Consider the following 17,412-nt stretch of genomic DNA (forward strand, 5'->3'; position numbering starts at 1 on the left):
CATACTTTTTCATAAGATAACTTTTTCATTGTTGTACAGTAGCTGATGTTTCTTCTTAATTACATTACAATGCAATCATGAGGCCAGTTGTCCATAAAAGATGTAATTTTAGAAAGTTTAAATACCATGCATTGTGAATAAGACTGTTGCAAGTGCTTACATTTTTCATAAAGGTTCAATAAATGTGAAAGCAATTTCAAATTCACAACATTGCCTTCAACAAGATGAGAAATCAAACTCATTTTGCAAAACAGGAAATGCGCACCATATTTGCCCAACTCTAAGCAGCCCCTAATTGAATGCATGCCCAAATTTGGTGAGTTTGAAGAAGGAAAATAAAAGGGCGCCTGAATGTGATAAGTCCTTAATTGATAAAAGAACATTTACCTTTACAGAGTGAATTTTTTTAATGAGCTTTAATAAAAAAGTGGTGCGTCGTCAACATTGCCATTCGCACTTCATTGGCTACAGGCACGATTCATAAAGGGTCAGTATTCTCGAGCTATCTCGTTTAGAGATGCTTCTATCACTTTCGTGAAATCTTATGTGACTCTGCATCGAGCTTGTCGAAGTATGCGGCTGACAGCATTCCTGTCACTGTAAGCAGATAGTGAGCTTGGCACAGCGCCAGAAACGCTGGCGGCTGCATGCGCCGATGCAGCCAGTGCCAGGTCGCACGAAATATCGCGAAACTGATGGCGTTTCTAAAGGTGATTGACTCCACTCCAGATTTTACTCGAGCACAAAATGAACCCACAGCAGCCTTCACGAAAACATGCTCTGTTGCCGCCTTGTGGTGGCGATGACTCTGCGTCTGACACTTATTTCCATTTTGTCAAGGGCACAGACACGCGAGAACTGTGCCGCCTTTGGCCGACGCTTGTGTGCATATGTGAGTTGTGAGAAAAAAAAACTGGGAGCTGCACCCAGGTACCAGGGAGGAAGACACATTTTGCTTTGTTCGTCCCTGGTCGATGGCAATATGCACTACACAAGAACCGACGCTGAACTTCTGTCCCGACGGGATCATAGTGGCTGATACAGAGTAATAGGGAAGCATTCAGTACAAATGCACAGTACCAGTGTGTCATTATTAATTGGTCTGGGGCCGCTAAATTGCCATATACTTAAGCCCCCCACCTCCTACGTTTTGTGCCGGGCCGCTTGGCTCCTCTTAGCAAGCACCCTACATGTCAGGCCTGATGATGAAGCATAGGTAAAGAATAACTACTGCAGAAGTGGAAGGGGGAAACAATCCAGTAACGCTAATTAAAAGGAAAGGAAAAAGACCCGTCAAGCATGCAATTTGAACTACAGAACTGCCAAACGAGTGGAGCGACTGCTCATTCTGGAGTATTTATCTGCGGTCACGCAGTGCAACCCAGCTACGGACGAACGGAGCAAAGCATGTCCTCCACTGCAGCACCTAGGGGTAGTCCCGAGATTGTTTTCTAGCATCTCACTCATGTGCAGAAGGGTCAGGCAAAGATGACAGATCTCTCGCATGTCTACGCCCTTGACAAAACGGAGATGTTTGCATCTGACAGCTCTGACGATAGGCTGTTGCCAATGCTACGAACACAGTTTTGGTTTCGTGTCTGTTTGTAACATGCAGGCGTGAGTTAGATGAGCAAGGTTCGAGTTAGATTTGGTTAGACACAGTATTTGTAATGTGCTTAGACATTAAAAACTGTGTTGTGTGTGGTCAGAATACAGTAGAAAATCCCTGATACGATCGTGTTTCGTATGATTTCCCAGCACTAACGTTCGCTATCGAGAACCCCAAAAATTTAACCAATACAGTCATGCTTCTTTTTCACTGATTAATATGTTCCCGGAAAACAGTCTTTGGGCACCAACATTCGGTAGGTACAATGCCAAGCTGCGATCGTATGATGCAATTTTGGGCTGCTAATTCCGTGTGAACAAGAAAAGGTGCAAGGCACACGCGATTGAGATCGGCAAGTGCCCACTTTAGCAGCGTCTCCATAGCACTCGCCCGCCCTTGTCACATGAAAAAGCCGGCTAGCACTCCGTTTCCTCTTCCGGTACTAGCAGTCACCTCATGGGTCAGCACACATCACATTCACAGCTACAGACAAACCTCGTTATAATCAAACAGGACGTAACGAAATAATAGATAATGTAACAAAGTGAGTGAAATTCCCCTTCAGATCCCCATAGGGATTCATAATGCTGTGCAGTAATACCTCGTTCACTCAAAGTAATAAAAATTGGAAAACAATATTGAAATAAGCTGATTTTCAAGATAAGTAAAGTTGCGGAAATTACAGCGAAAAGTTGAGTTCTTTCTAAAAAGTTCACCACTACTGACCAGCTTTTCAAACAGAGCTTCTAAACTGGCTTTTCATAAAGGTTTCCAAGGAAAAATAAAAACATACCAGAGATATCAAGCAGCTCCGTTTTGCGGCAGGCACTGCCATTTTATTCAGTGCAGAAATGCTGCGTGAGGTTGGTGCGCTTCGCGGTAGCACTTGGACCTAGAAAGAAGTCGTCAAGCTCGTCAAGCCGATCGTTCCCACTGCCACTCTTAACTTTATTTCGCTGCAAGCAACGCATGTTTCTTGTTTAGGCTAATGTCGGCACCTCTTGAGGTCTTTTGTCGTTGTCACCATCGTCTTCACCATCCCTTCCGTTTGCAGCCATCCCAGCGATTTCAGCCTCAGTGAATTCACCTGTCACTGGTACATCCTGCTCGCATAGCGGCTACTCGTGAACGCTCGTGTTGCTTTTTGTGGCACCATTTCCAGTAAGCCCGTGCCGTGCACATTGTGTAGAATAAAATTAAAGCGGGAATCACATCTCTTTTGGTAAATCGCGTGTGTTGCATAAAGTGAACAAAACGAACTGCGTCGAGCACGCTATTTTGCAGGGCCTGCCTCCGCGCACGCTCTCCCACCACGTGATGTGCCACTAGGGTCCAACTTCACATTCAGGGAAAGCGTCCGCACTTTGGTAAGCGCCGCAGCCTTGTGCGAAGCTTGTTAAATGGTCTGACTTAGATATCTGCAGTGTGGCCCAAAAATACTTCGAGATGTAGGGCAATAAATACACAGCACGTATATTGAAGTGGTTTGGTGGTGCAGAAAATTTCAACTTAGCTGATTTTTAAAGATGTGCAAGTTCAAGTTAATGAGGTATTACTGTACAGGCAAGAATGGATATACCGAAGTAATTGGTATAACAAAGTAATTTTTGCTCCCACTTCAGTTTCATGATAGTGAGCTTTTACTGTATGTGATAAGCATCATTGCATCATGATAAGCATCATGATAAGCTGGCATTGCATTCTGGTGTCTCTCACCAGCTTGATTTCGTTTGTGTTTCTCTTTTGCTGTTTCAAAACACTACACAATAGGCAATGCGCGTCTCGGGCCATTAGGGCCTCAAGAGCTCTGCGCGCGTCGGCGAGGCGTCTCGTGCTTGAGCGATTCTCCTCGAGTGGGCACCTCGAAATTTCCTGCCAAAAATACCCTACTGAAGAAGCTGCTGACCCAGGCCAAATTCTGGGAATGCAAACGTAAGCCTGCTGAAGCTGCAACAAATGACAAATGAGAGTCTCGGGCTGCAATGCGTTTGCAACACTTTGCAAACGTTCACATATGAGACACTGTTCTGAAGAGCATCAAGACTTTGATATGAAAACGGTCAATACTTGAAGGATGGCTCACTTGTTACTACGCTTGAAACTGCTAATTGTCTAGAACAAGCATTACTGTTTCTTCCCCTGCTTAATATGCGGCAAATTTTGATCTTTGTGCACTGCTTGTTTTTATATTTGCAGGTGCTAAGCTGGTGTAAGTAAACCAGCAGTTCAGTCTGCCATTTGTTTGTCAAGCGTGATGCATGCCATACAAGTTGAAACATCTGCAATTAACCTCATTATTATAAAGCTGACTTTGTTATTCTGACATTTGCTGTGTGTCGTGCAACACTTTTTTTCAAGATTGGCAACATCATAGCAAGGTTTATTTTTCTTTAATTTTTAGTGGTTCATCCGCTATATATGCTGCCTGGTAGTTATTAGACAGATTAAAATTAGTGATTGCAAAATGAAGAGGGTACCAGCATGGCATTGCTACCAATTTTTGTCGCATCTGTGGCCCCATCTAGTTGTACTGGACACTGCTGTTTTGTTTTTTGCTTGTGTCTAACTTTTGTTACGGCACGTCATTCATGCCCAAAGAAGTGAGTCACTGCTAGTGGCTTTTAGCTCTACTTACGCACGTGGACTGTGATTTGCGAGGGCTAGTCTGTGGTCTCGAGTGGCCGAGCTCTGTGTCTATTTGACCGACATGCCTCGTGGAGCCGCCACGTAACACGGTGTTCTTGTGGTCTGGTCCTACAGTACATCCTTGTGCCTTCGCGGAGGGCCACTGGAGCTGCCTTCCAGATCCTCACGTCACATCTGCTGGGTGATGCCAGCAGCCCATATTTAGTTGGCGTGGTGAGTGATTAACCTTTCATACAAGAGGTCACTTGCATTGTGTGACTGCCGTATTTACTTGAATATAATGCGACCGTGATTGTAATGCGAGGGTAAACTTTCCAGTCACGCGAAAAAAAAAAAAAAATAGAACCGCGAATGTAATGCGAGATGAATGGAAAGAAAAATGCTGCCTTTATTCAAGAAGTCACAATTTGGAAACGAGTTCTTTTCACCCATCGTCGTCTGAGGAGGAGGTACTGCTTTCCTTGGGCAGCATTCTTAGGCAATATTGGAGATAGTTCACTTTCACAAAATTTTATGTGACTCGGCACCGAACGCTTCCCCAACAACTGTTTCTGGCGCTATGCTAAGCTCGCTATCTTTGCACAGTGCCGAGAGTGCGGTCAGCCGGATACTTTAAAGGGTTCAGTGCCGGGACGAGCCGAGTCTTGCCAAAGCAAAACTACCTATGAAAGTGATTGCCTGAGAATCAAGTCATTTCCCATGCCGTGGAGCTCTTTTCAGGTTGAGCACTTCCTAAAAGACCGCACAACCATTTCATTTGAGGGCTGTACCGGGCTCCTACGAGGTCCATAAGATCAAGCCCTTTCAACTGGCCTCGCAATTAAGGAGTGCCTCCCGCTACTCCCATCGTCCACAAATTGTCGACTTGTTGAGGTCGAGCCGTGGCGGAGTTTTCCAGCTCTTTGGCCATCAAAATTGCTCACCTCTTGAAGCGGGTGTCATACTGAACGTGCCACATTACCATAATGTCACGAATGAACAGAGTCGAAGCATGTAAGACTCCAGGGTACGGCAGCACCGCAACCGTAACACCAGTCACAAGCACAGCTAAAACTACATCAGTTCAAACAAAATACAAGTTTTGACTTTGGTCGGCGAATCTATGGATTGAATCAAGACGTAAAGGTACAGGTTGCCAACGTAGCGCTAGAAACAGTGCTATTTAAAATATTCATTTAAAATGGTCACTTTTGTCATTGTTCTAACGTAGCTTGAGGGTCGAGTTTAAGCAATTAAAATTATAAAAAAACTCGCATTACAATCTACAAAATACGGTAGGAGTAGGAGCGGAGCAGGAGAGGCTAGTCTCAAAAAGACACGATGTGCCTGCCTTCCATCACTCTGTGCCTCATGAAATTAAAGAGGTAGCAGTGTTGCCCAAAAGAAAGACCATAGACTATGATATGAAAGTACATAGTAGACCATTACACGAAGTAAAGCCTGTATGTTTATGAGCAGTATACCTTGCTGTTAACATCGCTTACTAACCAAATAAGCATGCTGTCATGGACTCGGGCACAGATGGAGAGAGCTTGGCAGACAGACCTTTTCGGCTCGCCCTCGCCTGCTTGTCCTGTCCGCCGGAGCAGGTCACATGGCCACAAAGCACACCAGGTGCAGGCTGCACATGTACTTGGCTGTGCGAGCAGAATAGGAGCAACCAGCTGGGTCGCATGTTCTGTGCATGCACCATTCCATCCAAGACAGCACGGTGGCGATGGTGCAGATGCACCTTGTGTATCTGTATAATTGCCATCGCACATTAGTTCCCTTCCAGAAGGCACACTGATTTGCCATCTGTCAAAGATTCTTGAATCAGGAGAGTCATGGCAAGTTTGCGCAACGCTCCCTGCTCCCCCCTCTCCGCCTCGTCCATCTGCCGTACGTGCAGATCTGTGCAGCCGGGCGGTCAGCACACTAGTCACGTGAAACTTCTCGCATGACACTTTTGAGTAGTGCCACGTCACATGGCACTGATCACATGACATGCCAAACTCCGTGCAAGGCGGGACAGGGTGGCCTGACTGCGGTGCACTCAATGCTCCTTTTGCGCCAATAGTAACGAAGTGACGTGCTCGCTCGCGTGGTGTCGATCGCGAGGGGCTCAATCATGCACCCCACAAGCGGCACCGCTTAGTTCGCTACAACCAAGATGCCAAATATTCAAAAAATTGAATGTATATATTTGATTCATGAATTGAATTATTTGAACATTCACTACTCGACTCAGCGACATCTCAGTATTCACACACACCCCTACTCTAAAGGAATGAGGCACACATTGTCTTCATCTGAAGCTTGTGTGTTTACATGATGTGCGTTTTTGAGCAGCAGACATGTGCTTCATTATTCAGGGAACCACTTTTGGATGGCACCTGGCTGGGCATGTGTTGCAGCAGCTCATTCTTCCAAATGGTTTTCATGGGCATTAACTACAGGATTAAAGCTTTTATTATAGTCGACCTGCACAAAATAGTTCTAGCAGTCATTGGAATTGGATTCATCTTTCCACACCGACATGTGCTTAAAGGGTTAAGGGTTGCACCGCTATAGGTGGAAGCTGATGCATTGCTGTGTCATTACGGATGTGGCATAACAACTATTTTCTTTGTTGTGTGATGTGCAACTGCTGCAAATTGCAGAGATACCCCCGAGTTTTTGCAAGAAACAACTGTTATGTCACACTAAGTAACAAAACTGGCTAGCCACGTACAGTCCACAACAAGGAATGGTAGTCGATGTCGTCATGACAATCACGATATAGTGCAAACGTTTCAACAATGAAAAAGGCACCGCAACTCGCCTCGAACCTGGGTGTCTTTTTTAAAAAAATGTACACTCCGAACTGCCGTGCCACGACAGCATCAGAGAAGCACAAATGCTAAAAGAGCAGTCACACGTAGGACAGCTTTTGTAGGCCATGCTGAAGCAGACCCGGGATATGCACATCCACAACACTGTAGACGTACAAGTTGCTGATTGCACATTCAAGGTTGTGCCCCTCATTTTTGTTTATCAGATTGACTAGAAACTGATTTCAGTCAAGTTTAAGCCAAAGCAACAGTGAAATTTGAGTTACAGCAGAACATGAAGCCAATTTCACACAGGTGCCAATGTTATTACCACAAAAAGATTCAGTGCCCTTCTAATCTTTTAAATTTGTAAATGAAATATCAACCTGTATGCTTGTATTGATAACAAAACCTAATCTAATAGTTTCTGATGGCTGTTGACATGAATTGCAAAAGCATGCAGCTCTTTACGAAAAAATTCAAATAACTGCATTAGGGCAGTTGCCCAAGTAGCTAAGATGATGTGTGAGTGTACTATCCACTTTGTTTTCAAACAGTCAAAAACTTTTCGTAAGTGTGGCTTTATGGTGACAGATTTTGCACATCTTGTGCAAGCACTGGGATGTGTTCTTCTGGGGGTCTTTATCTGCTCTTGTCATGGTTTACCATTGTTGTCACTCGGTTTTCGCTCATAATTTTCTGACACTTGTGTCTTGGTTTGCTCTTCTTTTATTCTCTCTGTGCAGTAAAAACATTCAGTCATCAGAGAGTTATTTCTGCTGTCATACAACATTTTCATTATTGTTTGTTAGCCCATTCAACTGATTGAAGATATTGAGGAAAATTTTACATGAGGTAAATTTTGTTTAGGGTTATGCGATGAATTCAAAGAGCTCACGACATTCACAAAATGCAAGTAGAAGGGTGTCGTTCCAGTGTGGTGTGTTATAGTTCCACTGAGTTGTGGATTAGCATCGCTTGCAGGGCACTGACTCAGTGTGTTGAAGAGTCTCTCTGCAAGGCACAAAAAATAACATTTTAGTGGCTGTTCGTCTGTGCAGCTGTACGACGCAATCCTTGCTGGCCGGACAGACGTTTCAGCACACTACTTCAGCCTGCAGTACGCGTTGTTTCTGCCCGTAACTGTGCTGGTGCTGGGCAGCCTGTTCTTTGTCATCCTCTCGTGGCACATTGTGGCCGACAGGGATCGCTGCACGGCGCTCACCCGAGGTGAGTGCTTGTCTGCATGCCTGCTTACTCTGGCTGTGTTCCAATACTTGCCATAGACGGCTAAGTAGACGGTTAAGCGGACAGCGGCCATCTTAAGTCTCGTGCCAGTTCTCACGAAGACACTAAAGTAGACTGTTTTGCGAAGACAGCATCAAAGTCAAAAAACGATGCAGGCTACTTTATTGTCCAAACAAGATGGCAGCTGAGCAGGACCCTTGGAAAGCCGACAGGGAGGTTGTTTGCACACAAGAAAATGTAGACACGCTATCCTATGCCTTTAATGTAAGCTACCTAATGTTTTTTATAGGTTTGCGGACACAAAGACTTAAAATACAGAAATAATGTGTGCTTTTCTCAACTTTTTCTTGTGGCCGCAAGGTGGCATCACGTTGCAGAAGTGTCTTCCAGACGGCTTGAAATGCGTTTCATTACGTGGCCTCGAAGATGTTTCGGCTGTCTCCTTAGCTGTCTGCGTAGACTGTCTCCGATGCTGGTCAGAATTGGAACACACCCTGTGTTTTGTTGATTTATTGTGCATGCTGCACCGCATGCGTCATCTGGCTTGCCTCGTGCTGATCGACTGAAGCTAACCATGGCTCCCTCAATTTAGAGCTGTAGGAAAAAGAGTGAGCACAAGAGAAGAAGCATTCGATCGCCAGACTTGCAAATTAATTTTTATTGGGCAACCGTGAGCTTAAATAAAAACCAGGAGTGTATTTGCATGTGCAATACGGTTAAACATTTTTATAACGGAATCAACATAGCAAAGTATCTAACTTTTTGTAACTTTATGTCTGTAGAACGCCATGTATTTTAAGCCTCAATAACAAAGGGTGTTAATCAGTGATTTCAGTAGAACAAAATTTCACTGCTGCTGTAAAGGAAGACCAACGTATTGAATTGAAACTACTGCAAGTGCCAGTGGTCAAATGGTTGAATTACATGCAGTTGCTTGTGAATGCATTTTTCAATTCGTACGCCACATGGCAGAGAGGGGATGCCGAAGCGGAGCAGCATCTTTAAAGCGATAGCTTTAAGGGCCCGTTGCACAGTGAGCACGGCGTAAGCAATGTTGAGCATGATTTGACCGTGAGTGAAACGTGACTACCAATGACAGCGTGGTGCTTGTCACCTACTTTCTACCAATCACAGCGCAGCGCGCCGCATTGTTACCATCTGTGGCAGAGGCGGTGCTGGCCGAGCGGGGGAAAGAAGAAAAAAAAAGTCAGAAACCTTGCCTTCGTGCATTGTGTTTGTCATAGCGTTCGCGGCAACCGTTTCCCACCAAAGATTGAGGTTGCATAAGCTGCAGTTGCCAGGAAGCACGAGAAGCAGTCAGGGACTCTTCAATGCTATTGCGTTCTACTCCTAAAGGCGAAGCTCAAGTGTCTCCCAAGTTATTTCAGCAGTGGTGAATTTAGCTGATCACGGGATCCGAGATGCACCGGCAGATCTCGGAAGCCATAAGCTGGCGAATGCGGTGTTGATCAGAGGCACTAGGGGGCACACATACCAGCGAATCGCACCCTGCGCTTTGTATCTGCAGCATATTCTCGCACTACACGTGCGCCTTGCGTCAGTGGGGCTAGAAATATCGGCAGAGTGGCCAATGCGCGAGGCATTTGCAGTGAGCAGCAGTGCTTCTGTGCCCAACCTGTGGGCTGCCTGCGCTTAATTAGTGCGTGGGAAGTGGTGGGCATCCACTACTTATTGCAATATTTCACTTTCACATGCTACGAAAGCCTCCTGGCAACATTCCTTTTTTTATTATTTGATGATGTAGCATGAAAATGTGATTACACTATTTTATATGCTACTGCTAGGGCAGCAAGGCAATGCAAGGACCAGGTCCGAAAGGGCTGCGGGAGCGAACTTAACTCGGTGTTAGAGCATGGGAACGGTGTGTACAAACTGGCCATGTGGGTGTGTATGCAAAAGGCAACACGTAGAAGGAAAGAAGGAAGAAAAGATTATACCCGTGCCACATGGGCACAGGAAATGGCATTTAGTAGCTAAGGCTTGAAGATCCTGAATGACATTTTTTTCGGTGGAGCTGCCACAGGTCCAGATTTAATGATATTTGACCCGGTGATGTCGATAACAGTGTCTTCTGAAGTGAACAATTGTAGGCTCATAATAAAAAGATAAACATGCATTTACAAGTTTAACCTGCCTTCAAGGCTAATGAAATCTAGAAATAAGTGTACTATGGTGCCGCCAGCTTTAGTTTGTTGCTATCTTTTATAATGTTGCAACCGACGAAACATGATGGCGATGTAATTGTCTTTACTGTATGCTTGTTGCCAACATGTAACACGACTCAGCTTGCAGCAGCATCTCTCCTGTTCTTTTTTTTTTAATTGTATAAAACTTGATGGTGCTTGCTTATGTGTGCTGTATGGCCACCTGAAAAATTTGTTTCCAGCTAAATAGGACGTCATTTCAAATAATTTAAGTAAACCGGACTGAGCAAGCTTTCTGAGCAAACCGGACTGAGCTGAGCAATTGAATTATTGCTGGTGAACGCCTTTAGTGATGAATGGCGTTAAGGCAAATACCATTTGATTAGCTCGTGTGGCACCATGCAGGTGGCATTAAATCTTAAGGCATTAGGAAGTAAATTCCATTTTCTATGCCCTTGTGGTGTGGTATAATTCATGTCTTCGTGCGGTATTATTCATGTTTCTCTTCCTTCCAATGTACTGCAATAATTATTCATGCGCAGTGATGACCTCACTCACCGCTATTAGACATTTGCTGCCATGCACTAAAGAGATGTACATGCATGTGTGGGCTCTTTTTTTTTTGGGGGGGGGGGGGGGTTCCGTTTCTATTTACTAACAAACGATAAATGTTTTTTTCTGAATGTGTCCGAAATTAGTGCTGGCAGGTTTCAACAAAGTACTGCATTTACTTGAATGTAACGCGACCGATATTGTAATGCGAAAGTTTACTTTGCACTCACGATAAATTAAAAAAACTAAAACCGCGAATGTAACACAAGATGAACAGAACAAGAAATGGTACCCTTATCCAAGAAATCACAATTCGGAAACAAGTTCTCTTGAGCGACCCCTTTCACAGATAGCTTCACGAAATTTCTAGTGACTCAGCACCAAAAACGTCCCCAACAAGCATTTTTGGCGCTGTCTTGAGCTTGTTATTGTTGCCAAGACCACTATCGACCTTGTACTTTGGAGGGTTCGGTGCTCAGACAAGCAGTCTTACGAAAACGAAACTCATAATCTTCTAAACACGTCATCTTCAAGCTTGTATGCGATTAAGTACTTCTCAAGCGGAGCAACCATTTCATTCGGGAAAGGTACCCGGCCACTACGAAGTCCACAGAACCCTTCCAACCTAAAGCCCCTATTCCGACTGGCTTCGAACTTAAAGAGGCCCTCCCACAGGTGCTGGATCGTTAATGTCAATCCGCCAAGCCACGGCGGTGTTTCCCTTCTTTACGGCCATCAACATTGTTTGTCTCCTAAAGCGGGCATCATACTGAATGCGCTACATCGCCATAACATAACAAAGAAGCGAAATCCAAGCGCAGGAGACTACAGCGTTCTGCAGCACCATAACCATAACACCTATGGAAGAATGAAAAATACAGGAGGCAGCATTACGTCACACAGCCAGCCTTTGCAAGCAAACGCTCCGTGAAGCCGCAGTGGTGGCCCAACACATGACCTCTTGCATTGAGATCACGGAGCAAGAACAGAGATTCACTGGGACGTTTGGTTCCCAGTAGCTATGCCAGGAGTTTTTATTCGGTGCACGCTTGTTCAGCTGTCCTGCCGTGAGTCTGCCTGCAGAGCGGGAACACTAAAACCAATTGTGCACTTTGACGTGCAATCACGTGTTGGGCTGCCAGGTTTGGCTTCTATCGCATCGTGGTATGCATCTTCCTATCTTTTACCTTTTTCCACCAGTCACCAGTACAGAGAAAATGGTGTCAATTAAAAAAAAAATGTTTGAGCCACCATCTGAGGCCACCACAACCAAAACTGCCAGACCATTCTTTTCATTGAAGTTTATTTTCATCTTTTTGACTTCGGTCGACTTGTCTATGGATTGGATTGAGACGATTGCCAACGTAACTCTAAAAACCAGGAAATTTAGGATATTTGTTTTAAAATTGCATATTTTGCCGTTAGTCGACGGTAATGCAAGGGTCGAGTTCAAGTAATGAAAATCATGAAAAAAAAAAACTCGCATCAAAATCAAGTACATATGGTAGTGCCTGTTGCAATGTGAAGCATGATTTTATTCAACAGTGTGTTAGCTTAGTGTTATGACAGGCATTAATGTGCATTATTTTTAGGCAGTGGGATGTCTGCAAACACATGTTAATTTAGTTACTTTTTATTATTAGCTCAATTTCTCAGACTTAGATAGCCCTGCAGCTTTGTGGTGGCTACATTTGCACTGTTGTCTCCTGAACAACAACAACAACAACAACAACAACAAAAAACGATTTGTCTTATATAGACCACCATTTCAGCAACAAGCATCTGTGAGTAAAGGAAGCACTCGGCCATAGATGCTCTAGCTTTCTTCTGATTAGTGCAATCGCATCCATATATATAGCTGTCATAATAAATATGTATTGTGCCCAAACAGCTTGATGAAATATTTTCCAAATCTCAAATAAACTGAATAGGTAGTAACTAATCAGCTGCGATCACACGGTTGGGTGCTCTTAAAGATTGCTGCACTAGTTGCCTTCAATAAACTTTCTTTTTATGAAGTCACCGATAGTAAAAATGTTGGTAACAATTGCCAATAACAGAAAACCTGTAAAATTTGAACCTGTGTATACACTTCATTCATGTACAGTCAAGTTCCATTGATTAGACCATGACAGGACTGACAAAATTAACCAGATTATCGGAGGGTGGAATTAAACAAGATGCACGAAAAACGATAACATACACAGCTGATTCATTTGCTAGTATGTGCCCGATTCTAACACGGCCCTGAATCAAATGCGCGCCCGCTTTCTATGTGTACAGAGTAAAAAAAAAAAAAATACTAACGTAGGAACGATATTAAAGCTTCTAAACAAAGTAAAAGTCTAACGCACACCCGACTTAGCATATGGGCTAGGGTCTAGTACACAATGGCACCCAGTTTCCTAATGTTAACTTCACCACAATATATCTGTGTTATGCAGTAAAGCAACGAAGGAAGTTTTAGTTTCAAGTCTGATTGCATTGCGCAGGCAATCTTTGGTCAAATTTTAATTAAAAAAAAGGAGGGGAACATTAGAATTTGTTACCTATCATAAGCAGACATTGTGAGCTACCATTAGTGCTTGAAAATCTTCATAAGGCAAGCCGAAAATGGGCGTTTCCGACGGAAGATTTATATATATTTTTTTGTGTGTGTCCCTGTTCTGTCTGCTAAGCTCTGCCAGGACATGTTGCGGCTAAAGGGGTCGCTGTTGGGGTCACCATAGAAGTCAGGCATATGCATGCTGACTGGTCGAGTTAGAATGATCTGACGAATGCCGATTTTAGGATTGAAATAAAGAATAAAGAACTTTATGTATGCCTCAATTAAGGTGCCATAGGTTAAGATTTAGAAAGAAAAATCACAAGTATTGGAAGAGGTCTCATTGGGAGCTGGTCATTCTTTACATAGGTCCGCAATATTTCCCTGCCTGTTCGCTTTGTCCTAGTCTCTTGTGCGCTATAGTACATGATTTTCTTAATTGATCAAACCATACTTAACTGCTCTATGGTATACTGCGCTCGTGCAGAACCCTGTGTGCAAACACCGACTGCAACAGCCGCCAAAGTGCCGAACACTGAGGTGCAAATCTCGCAGGCACAGAGGTAAATATTAAGACAGGATAACTAGGACAATATACAGTACAAATGTTTGCTTTGTGTTGTGCGTCAAGGTGCTGCAGAATCAGTATTATTTTGCTGTGATGAAGACATCGACACAGAATGTGTTGCCCTGCAACAGGAGATGCCTACTGCTAACCTAAAACAAGCGTTTACAAGTTTAGCACAGCAGCAGCCATGGTGGCTGCTCACAACAAAAGCTTCACTGTCCCACATTGCCCGATGTATTCGTGCACCACTTTGGCCACTCTCCCAATGCTGTCAAATCTCTATAACAAACTTAGATTTAACGATATTCGAGGTGTAAGAAACTATTTTCATTACCTGATCTTATTTCCATTAAAATCATTTTTTTTTCCATTTGAAGCAATGGCGTGACACAGCTTCAATTTAACGGAGTTTTCAGCCATTTTAAGCATCTGTAGCGAAACACTATTAAAAGGTCGGCCGAAGAAAAAGTTACTTGCAAGCATCCTCCGCATGAAAAACTTGAGTGGCAAAAACACCATCAAAGCGCGCAACTCGTGTAACAACTTGCGGAGGCCGTTGAGCGCACAACACCTTGTATAGCTCAGAGAAACACGAAAGCTGATGATTCTTTCAATACAGAGAGGGTGGGAAAGAGGGGAGTGTGTGGTAGAGTGATAAAGCACACGCTTGGAGGGGGTGGACACGCACTTAATGCTCCCTCTCCCTACAGCGCTCGTGACTTCCTCTTGGATGCCTAATATAGGATGGCGTGAGCCATGCTGATGTGTTGCGCTCGGCGCAATCTGCACAGCACGCACTCGCTCACAACCATGCTATTATGACTTGACCTGCTTACAAGTTGTTTATAAGTGATCACTGACAAGCTACTATCCAACAAGAATGTTCTGACAGTTTGTGAAATTATTTTTACTGCACGAGCTTTAAAACTTGTAACTAACGAAACTCGAAAGTACAACTTCGTTATGTTGATGTTCGACTCTACTGGGAGCGACTCTAGTGACATGAGCAGCATGAGTAGCCACAGAGGCAGTAGGGAGGTAGTACTAAATACAACACCCTTTCCACTTGCGGATCTATGGTATCTTGCTAGTGATCTCAGTCGGCGAGAAAAAGGGTGTCGCTGCTTGTGTCAGAGTAACAGAGCTCGCTCTCGATGATCTTGAAGTCTAAAGAAGCTATCCTTGATGTGCTGAAAAACAGGACGAATTTCCAGTGAGAGTATTGGAAGTAATAGACACCTTTACTGTAAATAAATGTTTTCGGTGAGTACACTGCTTCTGCAACTAGTTTTGGATATAAGTAGCTGATCGATATTGCGGAGCTGCTCGCGCTTACCCGCGGCACTGCTAGCTACTCTATAAAACCGTGTAGGTGATCTGTAATAAAACGAACTCGTAAGACTTCGCTTCAAGCAATGCATAACAGTGATCCAAATTTCTTACTCCATACTGGATCTTGCTTGATTTTTTGGACATGGTGTGCATGCAATGTCACAAAGCAGAAAATGTGCTGGCCACGAACAAATTAGCCTAATTTAGGTTGTCGCCTTGCTTCTGTGCAATATTAAAGCTAAACTCTTTCCTCTGGGATCCGACACATTTTGAGGCTACATTCATTGGACTGAGTGGAGGGACACAGTTTGGTTCTGTGAACATAGCGTTCGGTGTGGAACCATCCTGGGCAACGCTAGAGGTCGTGTTAGCAAGCTGCAGCGGTAGAATGCAAGCAAAAGCTTTGTTCAGTGTGCTGGACCTGCATTTCTTTCTTTCGGCTATCCATGCGCCTCAAGGCCGCTGTGAAGCGTGCTTCAGCTGCAGGGCGTCAAACCTTGATGGCTAAACCCCGTGAGCGTGATTTTGTGCGCAACAGCGATGAGTGATGGCTTCGAGCGACAGATCGGGCCGTCGCATGAACAGATCGCTCGGTCTTGTCGCGCGATCGCTCGGTTCTGCAAATCTAGAATTCATCGCTCGTCGCCCGGAAGTGCTATGGGCGACTAGCCAATAGCGCGAGGCTGGAACTGGATGTACATAACTCAAGTACATCTGATCGTCGCACGGAACGAGCAAACGATTGAATTTTTATATGTGCAAGGATAAGAACCTACTGCAAGACTTTCACAAGTATATTATGCTGCCTTTATAGTAAAAGACATCAACTTAAGTTAATAAAGCACGCGTCATGCTAGTTTCGGCGCCTACATTGCTGCCCTCATACCGGCAATAGTGGGGAGACGTCGCTCGAAGTCGTCGCTCGCATGGGGTACAATTTGTAGGCGACGAGCGAACGCGACAGCCATCGCCATCGCGTCGCTTGTCACTGTCGCATGCAAGATCGCTTGCATGTAGTTTATACTTAAAAGTGGTCGACAGCTCCCATGTTCAACCAAATTTATTTTATTTTGTTCTTGGCATTTGCTTTTTCGGGCTGCTCGATTATTCGGATGTTTTCTTGCGACTACTTCCGTGTAAAAAAAGAATCGGTCAGCAACTGTACTTAGTATAAATGGTTGAATTACGATATAGCGAAATTGTGGTATAATTACCAAAAATGTCAATTTTACCATCTCAGTTATGTAAAGGTCTGACTGTACAACATATGAAACGTCACCTCTTGCAAAAAAAGAAAGAAGCAAGTGTAGCTACGAGCGTATAGCTACTCTTTGAAATTCCCTCCATGCTCCCGTCGTATACACTATTGTAGTCAAAGTGGATGCAGTGTCCTGTTCAATGAAACCATGGTGCTGTTTCAACATCACAGCATTTAAACAAGGAGTCAGTGGAGGCATATTTTATTGGCAAACCACCAGACAAGAGTATGAGTCAGCTCTCCGTACACATAAACCCGGCTGAAGTACCGTTTCTCGACTGCAAATGCTGTTGTTTGGACTTCTGTTGGCAGTCTGGTTTCTCGTGAAAGTGGCGTTTATTACGTTGCACTGTGTGCATACATGTGCTCCTAGATTTTATCTAAGCTCACGGTTACCCAATAAAGGTTCACTTGTAAGCGTAGCAATTATGTGTCTCCTCCTTCTCTAGTGCTTTGTCTTTTTGCGCTACAGTTCAATATGGCTAACCTATAGCAGCTCGCCGAGTTCTTTCTATTGCTTTCTTAATGCTTGCACATTCACCATATCACTGTTGACTAGGTGTTGAATACTCCAGCTCACTGCTTGAACTCATACTTCCGAAACTCATTCTGAAGTATGGCTCCATTGGTGACACTGTGAATAACCCTAGGATGAGGAACACATATTACGTGCTTAACATTCTAGCTAAAAGGAACT

At 44.1% G+C, this 17,412-nt stretch overlaps 1 protein-coding gene across 3 annotated transcripts in view; it reads left to right on the plus strand.

The window, feature by feature from the left end:
* LOC135901819 (protein spinster homolog 3-like) overlaps positions 1 to 17,412 on the plus strand; it is a 96,887-nt gene that overhangs the window by 67,306 nt on the left and 12,169 nt on the right. For all 3 annotated transcript variants that reach the window (XR_011512024.1, XM_065431667.1, XM_065431668.1), the window contains exons 9-10: positions 4,370 to 4,468; positions 8,109 to 8,277. Coding sequence is in view for 2 of the 3 variants with exons in the window: in XM_065431667.1 (XP_065287739.1) it covers positions 4,370 to 4,468; positions 8,109 to 8,277 (268 nt within the window). In the remaining variant the exon portion in view is untranslated. The remainder of the gene's footprint in view (positions 1 to 4,369; positions 4,469 to 8,108; positions 8,278 to 17,412) is intronic.

Source organism: Dermacentor albipictus, chromosome 2, assembly GCF_038994185.2.
Source record: "Dermacentor albipictus isolate Rhodes 1998 colony chromosome 2, USDA_Dalb.pri_finalv2, whole genome shotgun sequence".
NCBI lineage: Eukaryota > Metazoa > Arthropoda > Arachnida > Ixodida > Ixodidae > Dermacentor > Dermacentor albipictus.